Raw genomic sequence first — 15,233 nt, forward strand, 5'->3', positions numbered from 1 at the left:
TGAGAAGCTTTAGAGAGAAAGTTATTTCCCTTAAGAGAAAAGTAGGAAGCTAAGACAAGTCTTGCCCTAATAACCCTAAACAGAAGGGAAAGAAAGGTCTCTTTGTTTCTGATGGATTTGGTCGGTGCCTGAAGAAGGTCCAGATGGAGGTCGACCTGGTTGGAGCCACGGTCGGACAAGACTTCCTGCGGTCCAGAAGATCCGGGCGAATGGCACTGTTAGATGTTTTTCTTTGGTGTCACCATGGAAAAGAGAAGAGAGGAATGTTAGAAAGGGTTGATTAAAAAGAATGATTGGATTTCTAAAAACCCCCCTCTGTTCAGACCCTTCAAGACCTAGACCCCCTCCATACCAAGACAATAATCCCCCCACTAAATAATAAAGACAAAGATAAAAAGTAGGAAAAAAAAAACAAGGAAGAATGGTATCCAACAGGATTCAAAACCGTCAAGGAAATCCTTGGAAAAAAAAAACAGGGTTGGGAAATCCCTGGAAGTATACAGCTTCTAGAATAGTCCAATCAGAGTGGTCTCTAATGAAACACAACTCCTTTGTTATTCCCTACCCATCACATACCGTCCACTTGTCCAGTGTCGCAACTGTCGATGTATGTAATGCCAATTATTGAGCAGTAGTCCCGCCACACGTTGATCATCAATCTCTTGTTCCACTTCTGTTCCATCTCGGTTCTCTTGCCCCCTGGACCCGAGGAGGAGCGGTCCAAACACCCGCACCAACTCGTGGAAGTTTGGACTCGCCACTGGATCACGGAGCTCCATCCCGGGCTGCTCCTGGACATTGGTCTCCGCATTCACCAGTAAGGAAAGTAAGCCAAATACCGCACAGATAAGATCCCGCTGCATTTCGGGCGCAAGGGCAATGAGCGCAAGGCACATAAGCTGCACTCGGACGGCAGTCGTTGGGCTCGCCTCAGAAATACAATCTGGCACACAGAGCAGATGGGATTTATCTGGAATGGAGTGATAGTACATCGCCCTGAGAATTTGGTAGAGCCGGACACTCCCGAGGATCCCGTTTGGAAGACCCGCCAACACGGCCTTTAAGGCCCAGGCCACACTCAACACGGGCGCCGAGTCTTCACGGAGCTGAGGCATGGCAACCACACGCATCGTAAGGGAAATCTTAGTTTCATCTTTCTCGGCATCGAGCACCTGGCTAGCAAAATGGTCATACAAGCGAATGGCAGCTTTCAGATCGCCGGACTGGATAAAGATCTCGGGAGTGTCAAGAGCTGCAGGAACCCGAGTCAGTCATGTCATGACGTAAAAGGAAAGTCGCCACCAACCATATTTATGCAGAAACATTAGCGTCGCTACAATGTACGCGGGCAGCTGCACGGGACAGGGGGCCAAGTCTGTCAACATAAGATAGCCATGTCCTCCAAGACGGGCCAAAGTCTCGATCGATCTTCCTTGCAACAAAGTCATCGGAACAGGACGGCGCAGATTCGCGAATGTTTTCATTCGTCGCAGTTTAGGAGCTGGTGCCAAAGGAGTTGTGTCGGGAGCCAAACTAGATCGCACCTTGCGAACTTTACCCAACAATCCAAGTCCACGACGACTAGCGCTTTGTTCCTCAGCAGGATTGCCCTCTGCTGCTAGGGTCTAGTCAGTGGCAATATATTCACAAGCAAAAACAAAAAAAAAACTTACGTGGAGTGTCATCAACTGGAATGGCAATCGGAATACCAAACTGAGATGCCATCTGGTTGAAGGCCAAGATAGCCTTGGGCGAGTCAAGTGTACTCCAACTGGTTTGGCTGTTCGCCGAGCTTGCCCTTTGAGCGTCCAGACCTTCAGGCTGAGCGGGTTCGGGAGCTGGTTCGATTGTGTCAAAATCAGTCTCAGCAATAGGCTCCAGTGTCCCTTCCGAAGCCCTCGATTCCTCTCGGCTCGTGCCTGCACTATGCCTCGAATTTCCCGGTTTTACTGGTCGGACGTCGGCGGCCTTCCCATCTGAGAACGGGTCCGAAGCCTCTTGAGTATGAGTATGGCTCTGAGTCTGAGTTTGAAGGTGGGTACTCTCGGGGTCATACAACATCAGTCCCGGCCATCCCCATTCCTCCAAAGGTGGTTCTTGAATAGGCATCCCGATGTGCCGGGCAGGGTCTCGACAGACAGTATCCTCAGTCTGGCTGGAATCCTGAGAACGAGTTGTCTGACCGCTGGCCTTCCGCCGGTCTTTCGGGTCATCGAACCTGACAGACTTTCCAGCTGAGGTGGACGGCTCCGCGGCAGTATCTGGCTCAAATGGATTAGAGGACAAAGGTATGGAGCTCGGCCTCGATGTACGGCTACCCTCCCCCGTAGTTTGAGGCTGTGTGTCTGTGACGGGATCATCTTCATGGGATAAGGTACCGCGCAAACGAGCATACATTTTCTTCAGACGTCTGGTGCTATTCTTGGACCGAGGAAGTTCGCCAGTGTCTTGGGTGTGGACATTCGACCCTGTTTCGGCATTGTCAACGGGGGCTGCAGCCGATGAAGGTGGCTTGTTCGCATCAGTGCTGGCAGTTCCCGCTTCGGTAGGCTCATCGCATGGTAATTCATTCGAGGTGGCTGCTGGCTGAGATTTCAATGGGTCTCCTTCGGAGGTTGGACGTCGTCGTTGCCAGACAGCACGAGATGATGAGGGGTCAGGCGTATCAGATCTAGATCGGAACACAGTTTTAAGACGCCGCATTATTACGTTTGGATAATGTATACGAGAGGAAGAGATGATGATGAAGTAAGGACTAGGACAGGGCCCGTGTTGTGAACTTGGACAAGGTCTTGTCCTGGAGGAAGGAGCTGAGATGAGGAAGCTACATCTTAACAACGACCTTTGAAAGCCAAATAATTAAGATAACAAGACTAATTAGCCACGTAGCCTATGTATGTTCTTAACAACGTATATTTGGCGATGATATTTGGGACTTGATATATATGAGGGACGTTATACAAAAGAACACTTGGATGTGTTTTGGATATTCTTGGACACGACGTCCTTTGAGCTATCTATTTAGATATATACGAAGGTAATAAAAAGCAGAAACTGTGCAGACGACCTTTTCTATGTATAACCAAGGATGTATAACCAAGGATTCAAATTGGCATTCAAATCTTCCAAGTCTATTTCTGTGCCAGTGCTCGGCAATAAAAAAACAAGAGCGGTTTTGGAAACCATGTCATTACCTCTGTACATTCGTAAAGCCCAAATAATAGCCTGGAGCAGCCATGGCCTCGCCGGGCCCATGTGCTCTCGGGCAATTCATATGTTATCTTCGTCTTTCGAGGTTTCCCTCGGGACAAGGGCAGATCAAAACGCCGGAACCATGCAAACTGAATATGTATGGGAAAAACCACGAGTTTTAACTCCAACATCATGCTTCCTCATTCTCTCCCTCGAGGAGAATGTAATGCAGGATATCACTCAAAGTCAGAACGCCCTTGAGCTTGAAGTGCTCATCCACGACAACGAGACGGTGCACTCGAGATTTGCGGATAGTATCAAAGATAGTATCCAGTCCATCATTCAATGAACATGTGTAGATACCCGGGAAACCCTGCACAGAACGTAAGTATCGGAATTGATATCACTGATATCACTAGGAAAGGAGGTCCCATACCGGAGAACGTTTCTTCAATGCTTCCCCAACTGTGAGACTCAAATCATCGTAGAAACCACCCTTAATCAACGTAATAACATCTACCGACTCGAATACATTATACACCACGCCTTCCGAGTTCACGATAGGTACACTGGATATGCTGCGCTCGACCAAAATATGGATAACATCAATAACTGGTGTATCCATCGAAGCCGTAGCAACATTGTCATATGATCCAAGCAAAAGTTCACCCAGCGGGCGGCGCAACTGCTGCGTATCGGGAACATTGACGGCGACGAATTTCAAGATACGGTATTGCGTGATGACGCTAAGAACGTGGGGCCGCTCGGTCTGGCTATCGCTAGTAACGAGAGGGATACGGCGGGCGCGCGATTCCAACATGCGGCGACAAGCATCATAAAGAGGGCGCTCTGGGTCGATGGAGACGGTCTCCGGTGGCGCCACACCTAGCGCTTTTTCGACATCTGTATATTCCCGTTAGCCGGGTGTACCTGCAGGAATGCGGCGACATGGTCCAACGCACCTCGCAAACTGTCCAGGCGGAATTGATCGATCTGGTCCAGGGCGGCGGGGTTCTGGAAATAGTATTGGATGACATTGATGTAGTCGGAGGTGGTCAGAAGACCTGCGAATTTGGAGGCTTTGGAGTCCCACAACGGAGCTGAAACGATGCCTGTACCTCCCGATTCACGGGTTCGCAGTCAGCTGGAGTTCAACAATTTTGTAGAAAAAGGAGGATAATCGCGAAAACGTACCGTTTTGAATCAGAATGTTCAGACTCTCCTTGACGGAAAGCGAGGTATCGAAGATGATGAGTCGGAAGCTGAGCGGCAGGACATCGTAGGAGTTTCGGGCCTTGAGGAAATCGCGAATGGCACGCTGTTTGCGTTAGTCAAGATCTGGATATTCCCAGGTGATCTGGTGACTGGTGAACCCATGCCGAAACACGTTCACAATTCCGATCCCCATAGTGTCCAACGTCAGATATAAAGAGGGGTTGGGTTCCCCCCTCCTTGAAAAAGCAAAAGTGAAAAGACTTACAAGGCCCTGTCGCTCTTCCCGATCGATCGCTCGCTCGGAGGCCATTGGGGGGGGGCGTAGGTACGAGGATGGGCTGCACGAAAGGCGCGTGACCAGAGATGAAGGTCCCGAGTCGAGGGTCTTCCGCCTTTCGATATGTGGGGGGTGGATATCCTACGCAACTTTGAAATTAAGGAGATTAGAGATCAAAAAGGAGATTAAAGTCATGGAATAATTTATTTCTTAGTTTTTCCATTTCATATCAGATTATCCTATTCTATTAATTAATTTCTCTCTAAATGAGGGGGAGCTGCAAGTACGCGGACTATACGGGAACATTCAAATAATCCTTGTTTGATTGTATACGATATGGATATATACCCGGGATGACACCTAGTTCTTCGGGCAGAAATCAGGCATGAATTTTGTATACCCTCGCCTCTAGGAAAATCTTCCATCTGAGGGAATTGGGGCTGCAACTGAATTCCGAATATAGAGCACGATATCCGAGAACATCTCATCATCAGCGCCAAATTCATGTAGCTCATATCCCTCTAACATTGCTCTGATCCGGGAGGAATCAGGATCAGTTCTAATGAGGTTAGCATATTGAATGGATGAATGTAGAAGATGATCTGATACTCACAACCTCTCATCAAGTCCATCGTTGAACTTCACTCGATCCCAAATAATAACTGCCGGTCGAGCAATGTCCGTAATAATCTCCTTGGTAGGCACATTCGGTGCTATCGAGAGTACAATCGATTGCTCGTCTACCTCGAGCCAACCACGTGGATCTTCAATCACCTCGATACCGGCCTCGTCCAGAATCCTCTTGTCTACTTCGGTGTAAACTGGGTCCTGTGAGTAACTTAAGACTTTCTGTTTGTGGTCTCTTCCATTAAGCCATTCTGTCATGGTAACGAGGAGCGCATGCTGAGATGCAGATCGCCACCCAGCCCTACCTAGTATTCAGACTGCCATCCTCATTGAAACATTCGCAGGACATCGTGCCAAGAGCAAACCCGATGACCTTATCAATTTCATGATTCTTTGCAGACGATGACAGAATCGTCGTGAGCTTTTCACAGGCTGGGCTGTCTTTCCATTTTTGTGCCTTATCTTGGAAGGTTTTTGTGACCATTTCATGGGCAATAGGAGCACGCTGTGGGATAATTGTCTTGGCCTCACTGTCCCATTCGTATATCCGATGCTGGATGCTAATCGAGCAGGGTTTCCAGTGTTTTAATCTGTGATCATCAATATTGTTCCTGAGAGATGCTCGACACTCGTAATTGAGGACTAGCTCCTTGCTGGATGGTATCAGTTCTCACCATAGCATATGTATAGGCATTAACGGCATCTACCCACCACACATATGCCCATTCCGTATCATCCTCCCATTCTCGAACCTTCTGAACCTTACCCATCTCCACATCGCATTCAACAACCGCGCCGGTTATGTCTTTGGTAAATATTTTGTCGGCTGATTCTCGCTTGATCTGATCCCACATATCCTGTATTAACTTCTTAGTGAAAAATGGCACTCCGGATGCATAGAGTTTGTCGATTATTTGTTTCGCCTTCTCCAGGGTTTGTTTTTCCCTAGGTTCAACCAAGCGACAATGAGTGCAACTGTATGCAAGCCCTAGCCGCGAGATTCCTTCTGTCACGGTGGGCCCTAAACTACTTGTCTCATCCATGTTATCGACTAAGTTCCAAGGTCCACGGGTTAGAAAGAAGTTGATTTATTTTGGGGCAGTCCACGGGTACTTGTAATAGAGTCACCGGGGCTGGCGCCTAATAAGCCAGCGCGTCCATCACGCTTGCGCCTACATATCACATGTGCGGGGCACGGCTACTTGGTCAACAGTAATCCTAATACATATTAATTCGGAGATAAAATACTGAAAGAACAAAAGAAATGACATGTTTCAAGACTAACTAGCTACTAGCACTACCTACATCAGGTACGAATGGGGGTATGCTTGAGGTTTATCGTAAGACCCTTCAGAATAGCACTTTTTCTGGTAGCCAATACACTTTCCGCAACCCTGGCTCTGAGAACAGGCTTCCTGATATAGATCACAGCCTTTCGAAACTGCGGTGCATCACCAAGCTCATACATGTCGTAATCCTTCATCATGTTCATAACACGGGATGAGTCATAGTCAAGGCTAGCGAAAGTTCATGTTAGCTTTGGAATTAACAGCCAAAGGACACATTAAACAGGTGAAGAAAACACTCACAGGCCATCTCCTTGGTGGCGCACCCAAATTACAATAGCAGGTCTAGCGATATCCGCGATGATCTGCTTGGTAGGTGCATCAGATCCTATGGATAGCACAACTGACTTGTCATTGACTTTGAGAAAGCCGGTCGGGTCGTGAACCACATCGAAATCGACACTGTGGAGGATTTCTTTATCGACGTCGGTGTATTCTGGATCCTGCAGATAGCAGGAGGGCTTCTTGCCATTGCCTTGCTCTATCAGCCAGTCCTTTATGGTAACCAGCAACGCGTGCTGGAAGGCAGCTTTGGATCTTCCTGGCAGGGACAGACTACCACAAGAAAAACCGACGATGCTGTTGATCTCGTGACCAAGGGCTCTTGACAAAGTCACTGGAAGTTTCCTGCATGTCTCAGTTTTTTCCCAGGCCTGTCTCTCATTTTTGAAAGCGTCGCCCGCAATCTTACAGCTTGAGGGCTCTTCCAAGTTGTGGCACTCGAACACCTCGTGCGCCATTTGAAAGGGCATGAGATTCATAACTGGAACATCTGCTCCTTCTTTGTATGCTAGCGTAATGCTATCCATCAGCCTTGCTGGATGATTGTACTCTATAACAAAACGCAAGCTACATGGTATCAGCTCTCGTTATAACGAATCCACCAGTAGATAAATCAAACATAGGGTGGATAACTTACTTGATCATTTTCGTTTCAACCTTACTTTCATAAAGTTTCGAGACGAAGCAATGCCCCAAATTCATTTCGCCTTTGAAAATGGTGCCGGTGAGGGCCGCCAGGCTGACTTCACCTGTGTTGACATTAGGGAGATGTAGGGGCTCCAGCTGCTTTTCGAGGTCTTGGAGGGCCTCGATGGTGAAATATGGCAGATCAGCTTTATGCCATTCATCGAGAAGCTTTATTGCAGCTTCCCTTTTCATCGTCACCAATTGACGGCCGGGCTGATTTCCCAGTTCAATCGATGTCTTCAACAAGTCCTTGGTCAAAATGGGTACCAAATCCCAGAGCTCTGCGCGCACTCCAGGCATGATGATATGATGATAGTAGTTGAACTAAGCCTTGAAGGAATTGTGAGTCTGGAATCTGGGTTGAATGACAAGAATCTTCTCAGGATCTAGCTCCATATTTATACACGTCGAAACACATCATCCAGGAAGCACTTCCTTGACATATAATAGTAATTAGTGCATCAAAATTTCTATCACATTTGCGTGGCGAGTTCACATCCACTTTGTCAGTAGTCTAATCCAACTGTTTCGGTTACCTCTGTTTCTAGTGTTGGTTGGACTATAACTTGCGAGATATGATTTTGTAACAAATAGGTGGACGGGAGAAAGCGCTAATACCGAGAACCTACAAGAAAACAGAAATAAGACATGACTCAATGTTCCCAATTATCTGAATATTTCCCATAGGAGCCTGACAAGCAACACACTTTGCCCTATACTAGAAGGATTACAGAGCCTGGAGACTACAGAGTCGTCCTTTACCAGGCGCCACGCACCCAAAAATACCTCTAGGGATATATTATCAGAAATATGTAAGATGTGATTATGAAGAGATCCGCTGTTGTGAATGGAGAAAGTAGGAAGGGGCGACTCTCGGCAAGTTGGTAAGAGCCATCTAGTATTGCCTCGCATTATATTAGCCAACATCATATATAACGCCATTCACTGAGATACTGCCTGGAACTAGTATTACCTTACCCAGATATATATGTACCTATCCATACACCTACCGTGGTGATGGTATGCGAGAATTATTAGGATAGAGTTATTAGACGATGTATTGGACCCTCATTAGTAGAGGTTGGCCTTATGTTAATCAAAGCCATATGTACATGGCCATTCACGCAAGGCAATGCGAACAAATAGACTGTTAAGAATCATTGGACTATAAAGTTCGAGAGGAATTTTCAATGGATATGTTGGATAACGTATTGAATTATCATTAGAAGAGGTTGTTGGTGACGAGAACAGACGAAACTATAGTGACCACCTACTATTCATAAGCCTACAAGGATATGAATCTAAATTGGCAGCCAACAGGGCAGGGCAAAACAGGACTTCCGAGGTGTGATAGTGATTCTAGGTCAACCAACCGTCGGTGGTATATTGAAGACTAAATGGAACAGGCATGCGTGGATACCTACATAGTAATGTAGGAAAGGGGAACTCCCCTAGAGGCCAGTACCATCACCAGTCACACGGAAATAAAAGTGGCAGGTGAGGGATCATCTTCTACCCAGACCAACTGGACGTAAAGGCCTTGCGTAGCTATTGTGCTCCGGCCCACTTACATGACCTGCACAAGAAGCACGGCAAGCGTGCTGTTGGAAAAGCAAAGCGCCAGGAGCGAAGCAATTTGGAATAAAGCCCAATGGTTATGATGTGATGTGACTATAAAAGATAAATATGGAGACAAAAAAAAGTAGACCACTAACCCAAAAAAACCATCCAACGCCGCCGCAGCTATGCAAGGTATCATCGCAAAGCACATTTTGTTCCAAATTCTAGACCAGCCAGAACCTGGTCTCTTTGGAGGTAAATACATGAGAGAATTGTAAGAGACGAATCAAGCTCAACGAAGTGTAACGAGGACCGAATATCCGTAGCCAAGCCTAGATGTGCCCATGTAACTTGAATCGATAGATGCAAGTGTGATTGGCACCCCAATTTGAAGTCACCCTAAAGACGACCTTGTCCACACGGATAGTCGACACGTCGACGATGGTGTTGAGCTTGAATTTCTGCACGTAATCAGGGCTGTGGAGATCATATTCTACTTTCCCGATGCGGTAAAAGTTGGGTCCGAGAATAGGGTCATCTGAGTACGCGCTCGGGGGATCGAAGGGGTTGCTCCGACGCAATAGATCCATCACCAACCCGTGGAGTGAACCGATTCCAGGGATTAGGAATCCTCCAAGTCCTGTTTCGCGGGACGAAGGGGCCTGGGTTGATGGTGGTGGCGGTTGTGACACTGTTGCATCTCCGAAGAGTTTTAGGAAGCCAACGCGGCCAGGTCTAGCCTCCGGCGTTGGTTTCGCTTTGACTGGTATTCTGTGGGGGTTCACTTTGAAGCGAGCCCACACCTCGATTGTTCGTGGTGCCGCCTCGGGTTCGAGAGAAGCGCCCACGGGAATGTGCTCAACTACCAACTCTTCTGCCACAATGTCACGGCCGAGAAGGACAGCTAATTGGGTCGTTCCGTTACGAGGGGCACTGCACCAGCAGTCGCCTACTTCTTCCCACGTGGTCAAGGCAGACATAGGAGATTGCTGTGTTCGAATGGCGCGCCTGGATACAAATGAACTCGCCCAGAGGAGGGCTCGGAAAGGAACGCTCTGCTTAGAGCCCAAAGTTGGTGAGGTTTTCGCTGGGTCGATCATTGCCCCCAATGCCACCGAGAGGAAATTTACTTTGTAGACCGGTTTCCGATGGAGGCTTGGGTCTGTGGGCGTCGAATCATGAACGTTGGAAAGCGACTGTCCTGATTGAAGAGAACTGAGCTCGTTCGACAAGGATGACATCTGAACGTCCATTTTTGACACCTGGCTCCGAAGGCTATGGAAAACTTCCGGTTTAGAGACGCTTATATTCGAAGAGAAATCCCAATCCATAGCACCATGATCTAGATAATCGCGAAGCTTCGCGGCGATCAGGGGCATGAAAATAAAGCTCAGAAACAAGAGCAAATAGAACGCAGCCCTAATCCAGTTCTTGTAGCTGCCCTCCATTGCTGTTTCAAACTTTTGCATCAAGTTTTTTCGGCGTACCTCGGCGGGGGGTTCATTGAGAACCTGGGGCTCCCGACTTCGGGGCCGCACTGCTGCTAGCCATCGACTCAAAAAGCTTTCTTTGGGGACCTGAGGGTCAAAGTCATGATATATTGCTGAGTCAAATTGAATGTCTTCTTCTTCGTCCTCTTCGGGAACATTAGCCAGGCCAGAAACTCGTCGAGGGGGAGCTGTAATGTTGCGTCCATGTTTGCTTGGTCGCGTTCTTTGCAGGTCATCTTCGTTAATATCACGTTCCAGATCCCAAGACACCACAGAGGCATTATCAACAGAGCTGTGGCGGAATGGCGAGCTATCCAGAGGACTATTAATTCGAGGAGACCCCATCCGCTGAAGTGGCGATGGATAAAGCGGAGAGTTTGACAACTGACGTTGCAATGGCGGTTGAGCATCAGGACTAGAGTCTGTAGATACCGAATGTGGAACAGGAGGCGAAGGAGTTTTATCGGAATGTTCATCTGCTGCATTATGCAACGACTGTTGAAGCTGAGCTTCGTCGGGTGTTGGCTCACGCTTGCGTGCTTGAGTGCCATTCTTCTTCTTGGTAGCAGCTGTTCGCCTCCGAGCAACCTCAAGACGGGCATCGACTGCTCCAGCCATCTGGTCAATCCCAATGTTGGGCCGTACCGACATGCGTGTAGGTAATGCTGTAGTAGTAGTAGCACCATAATTGAATGATGCTTGGACTGGAACACTAGGCAAAATAGGTCCTTGTACACGGTCGAGTATGGACTCAAATTCGGGGTCCATATGTGGCCGTGAAGGAGTCGCGCCAGCCCGGCGTGTAGCACGTTTGGCCGGCATCTTTACTTCTGTCCTCTAGAATGGATTTTAGAGATAATACTTTGAGTTTTGTGTCTAGTTGAGATATTAGCTTTGGTTTAGATAAAACAAACACAAAAATGGGACATGGTCAATGTAAAAATTGAAACCTTGAAAATAACAATCAATGATTGAAACAGAACATAATGTATCAAGGCATACATGCAATGCGACATGAAGTGGAAATGGTGTCATGAGAATGGAACATGTGCTAGTATGACGGGACCAGGGCCATTGCCAAAAGTATTGAGCAAGGAAAAAGAAAGCCACAACAATTTCAAACTTACGACTTATCACAGAAGATTAACCATGCAGACCCTGAAAGGCCTTGTGTAGATGTCCGAAGCCTGTAGATCGCGATCCCGGAGAGACGCGCAGACGCGACGGGAACGTGACTTGCAGCTACCAGCTACCAGCTTCCGAGGGTGATGCGCCGATGCACCCAAGAGGTCGTGGAATGCTTGCTTTATTTTAAGAAGAGCGACAATTTGGGTCTGAGTTGCCAGGAATCCGGGGGAGGCTCAGGAGGTTGGGTGAAGTGAGGAAAACCAGATGGGGAAAAAGGGTGGAGGGTGCAAATCTGAAGATCACTGAAGAATCTCAACTCTCGACTTTAGAGCTGTATATGTATGCACATCTTATCCTCCGCATGGAATTTCATGTTCTTTCGTATTTCTATCTTTCTTTATAGCAGTCTCACTTCCATAGTCTTTGTTGGTTAGATCTCTTTGTCAACCCTTACGCCTCGGACTGCTACGATCTTGACACTATTTTTGTTTCAAGAGTACTTTTTACTTCCCTGCCTGAAGGACTTTGTTCCTGCTGTATACGAATAACTAATATGATCCTGCCCCTGATTCGCCCGGTCGCTACTAAGACACAGTTTGAAGATTGAATACTATACAACGGTCGCGAAAAGGCTGAAAGCAAAATGTGACCCCAAGTATGCGCCGTCTAAAAGATCTTACATGTCTAGCACGTCCAGGCAGCCATAGTGCCGTCTTTACGTCCCTCCACAAGGTAGCCATCTTTAAGACGAACCTGCTGGATGGTCGCAGGGAATGGACCATCGTCGCCAAGCCCAACACCTGGACCACAGTCCCAGTGGTTGCCATCTGCCTTATCGTAGACTTTGACCACATTTTCCCCGGCAGCGGCCACAATTCGTTTGGAGTCGAACATCATGTCGGTGATTGGCTTGTCGTAGGCATAAGCGTCGTAAATAGAGCCCATACGTAGATCCCAAATCTATGAACAATTAGAAACAATAGCTAAGAAAGAAGAGAAAAAAAGAGTTGGAGTGCTTACCCGAATGCTCCGATCAAGACTACCCGTGACCAGATGCACATCGTCAAATTGGAGACATGTGACCGGCCCCGTGTGTCCTACAAGACTTCGGTGGACATGGCCACTGCGCAAATCCCAGAGGCGGACCATGCCATCTGCTGTTCCGCATGCCAGCGCAGCATCAAAGCACTGCACGGCGCCAATAAAGTCAGCCGAAGTATCGGGCACGCGACCCGATGGTCGCCAGTCAGAGTCTCCCATCATCGACGAAGATGACTGGGCGGATGCCCACAAAACGTCCAGAGTTTGGACACAGCGACCTTTAACCAGATCCCATTGTCTGAGCGTCTTGTCTGCAGATCCTGAGATGAGGGTGTCACCCTTGAAATGAAGCGCTGTCACCTCGTCGACGTGTGCTTCCAGCGAGAATACATTGCAGTCTTCAAGGTTAGAGGTCGGCGGTACTGGGAAGTTGTGCTCTATAGCTGCCTCTTCTTGATCACGCTCGTGCTTGTTGAGGCGCCCGTCCCGAGTCGTGGGTCGAGCACGGCTCAGATCCCACAGCTTGATAGAAGCATCCATGGATCCTGTGGCCACGATGTTATCCTCCACTTGCAGACAGCGAACTGAGGCATTGTGTCCTTCCAAGAAACCGGAGCATCGTCCGACATTCATGTCCCAAACTCTCACAGTATCATCTAGTGCAGCGCTGACCATAGTACCAAATGGATAGTCAAAGTCAATAGCTGTGACCATGTCGGTGTGCGCTTCTATTTCCTTGATCAAAGACCCAGGGGAGAAGTGTTCGTGTAGGATTGGCATCGACCGTTTCCCTAAATCTGTTGTCAGTTGTGATTCACGTACCAGGTCGGAGGATTCCATACGATTAGATCGATGTCGTAGACTTTTTCGCGAGGTTGAGGGGAGCTTCTCATAAATCGATTCTGACATGAACGAAGCATCCATCGCTGGATCTCCCGATGACCCAGTAGAATCCTGGCTATCTGACCGCGGCGTCGCAACTGGTGTGTCCTGTGAGTCTTCCTCTGGGAGATCTTCCAACTTATTATCGAGGTCCGTCACTGTTCCATCTGGATCAGTTTTCTCTCCATAATCGCGTTTGTCTCAATAGGTTAACCCACGTTCTTGCTCCAATCCCGCTTCGTCCATTTCCAACCCGGCCAATCGATCAAGAACAATCTTGCGCATTTTGTGCAAGTTGGCAACCTTGTTATCGATTTCATGGATCTCCGCGCTGCACATGTTCTTCCGGATTCCCATCAACTCCAATTTGCGACTCAGCGATTTGCGCTGATCCTTTAGCCCGGCCGGGCCGGCAGTCAAGGTACCACCTCTCTCAATGTCCTTGAGAAGCTTTCCCTTAGAGTTGCGCCTTCGGTGTCGTTTCTTCTCTTTCTCATCTTCGGGGATGGAGGCCTGAAAGCCCTGGAAAAGGGAGTAGGAGCTGTTGTCTTCGGGGATGTTGGCGAGAAGATCATCCGGGAGGTAGGATAGGGCACGAGACTGAATCTCGGTAGTCGAAAGCTTTGAGCGGACGAGATCGGTCGGTGTTGTTTGCGTTAGCGAAAACACCTTGCGCTGCGTTGCCGGTCGCCGCATCTCGCGGTGGATATCGGTCATAGCATTATTCAGGTGGGCAGCATTCTGTTCGCCCGGTCCCATCAGGTGTCCCGCGGTCGTTGTGACTTTTCGTCCGAAAGCCTCGATGTGACGAGTCTGCAATCACCGCAGAGGAAATCCAGTCAGCCTGCAGTTTGGTGGAGGGGCGTCATCGGAGGGTTGGAAAAAGCCTACCGTTAAGCCGGTGCCCAGAAGGCCATCGCCCTCGACGATATCCGACAGGCCCGAGGGCGAGTAGTCGCGGCGCTGGTTCTCCATGAGACCAAGAGTATCCTGGGCTCAACCAAAACCCATGTGATACCAGGAGGGGGAAGTTGAAAGCTTGCGCTAGGTTAAAGTAGGAGACTTGGTGTCCCACGCGAGTTTACCGCGTTCCCCGGGTACTGCCGTATCGTACTTTTACAGGCTGAAACAAGCCCAGGTGCTTTCGCTTTTCGACTGTCTGAATTGGGTTGATTTGAATCAATATTTGATGAAATGCAAGGATGTTCAAATTTTGTTGATTTCAGGATTGTGGTGTTCCTGCAAGTGCCTCGGTCGCATATTGTCCAAAGTACCAAATGCAATAGATCATCATATACGAAATCATTGGAAACTTTATGGTTGTTCACCGGCCTTTTTATTAATAAATTGGTGAACTCTGCATATGAGAGCGATGTAGAGCTTCTGACACAGCATATTTTATTTCTTTCTCCCCTCTGCTGCAATGTATAAATCGAGCGGAGTGGACTTGAGGCATCCCGATTTCCGCAGTCCCGCAGACTCTCTCCATCTACACCTCATCACATA

General features: G+C 48.3%; 5 protein-coding genes across 5 annotated transcripts; all 5 read right to left on the bottom strand.

Moving 5' to 3' along the window:
* Nucleotides 1-554: 554 nt before the first annotated feature.
* On the bottom strand, nt 555-2,703 carry N7479_010472 (uncharacterized protein; the record flags this gene model as incomplete). Its single annotated transcript, XM_057258163.1, has 3 exons — nt 555-1,252; nt 1,307-1,618; nt 1,674-2,703. 3 exons carry the CDS (start codon nt 2,701-2,703, stop codon nt 555-557), a joined length of 2,040 nt encoding a protein of 679 aa, XP_057105621.1.
* A 679-nt stretch (nt 2,704-3,382) lies between these two features.
* Nucleotides 3,383-4,879, bottom strand: snf4 (AMP-activated serine/threonine-protein kinase regulatory subunit SNF4; the record flags this gene model as incomplete). Its single annotated transcript, XM_057258164.1, has 6 exons — nt 3,383-3,565; nt 3,629-4,095; nt 4,155-4,304; nt 4,387-4,510; nt 4,673-4,799; nt 4,830-4,879. 6 exons carry the CDS (start codon nt 4,877-4,879, stop codon nt 3,383-3,385), a joined length of 1,101 nt encoding a protein of 366 aa, XP_057105622.1.
* A 213-nt stretch (nt 4,880-5,092) lies between these two features.
* On the bottom strand, nt 5,093-7,926 carry N7479_010474 (uncharacterized protein; the record flags this gene model as incomplete). Its single annotated transcript, XM_057258165.1, has 7 exons — nt 5,093-5,243; nt 5,298-5,612; nt 5,677-5,964; nt 6,023-6,362; nt 6,626-6,828; nt 6,901-7,506; nt 7,577-7,926. The coding sequence occupies 7 exons, from the start codon at nt 7,924-7,926 to the stop codon at nt 5,093-5,095; spliced, it is 2,253 nt and encodes a 750-aa protein (XP_057105623.1).
* A 1,592-nt stretch (nt 7,927-9,518) lies between these two features.
* Nucleotides 9,519-11,498, bottom strand: N7479_010475 (uncharacterized protein; the record flags this gene model as incomplete). Its single annotated transcript, XM_057258166.1, has 1 exon — nt 9,519-11,498. The coding sequence occupies one exon, from the start codon at nt 11,496-11,498 to the stop codon at nt 9,519-9,521; it is 1,980 nt and encodes a 659-aa protein (XP_057105624.1).
* A 990-nt stretch (nt 11,499-12,488) lies between these two features.
* On the bottom strand, nt 12,489-14,702 carry mdv1 (uncharacterized protein; the record flags this gene model as incomplete). The annotated part of the gene is made up of 4 exons (XM_057258167.1): nt 12,489-12,764; nt 12,825-13,885; nt 13,946-14,540; nt 14,619-14,702. The coding sequence occupies 4 exons, from the start codon at nt 14,700-14,702 to the stop codon at nt 12,489-12,491; spliced, it is 2,016 nt and encodes a 671-aa protein (XP_057105625.1).
* Nucleotides 14,703-15,233: the final 531 nt, after the last annotated feature.

This window comes from Penicillium vulpinum, assembly GCF_028829585.1.
Source record: "Penicillium vulpinum strain IBT 29486 chromosome Unknown utg000004l_segment0_segment0, whole genome shotgun sequence".
NCBI classification, from domain to species: Eukaryota; Fungi; Ascomycota; class Eurotiomycetes; order Eurotiales; family Aspergillaceae; genus Penicillium; species Penicillium vulpinum.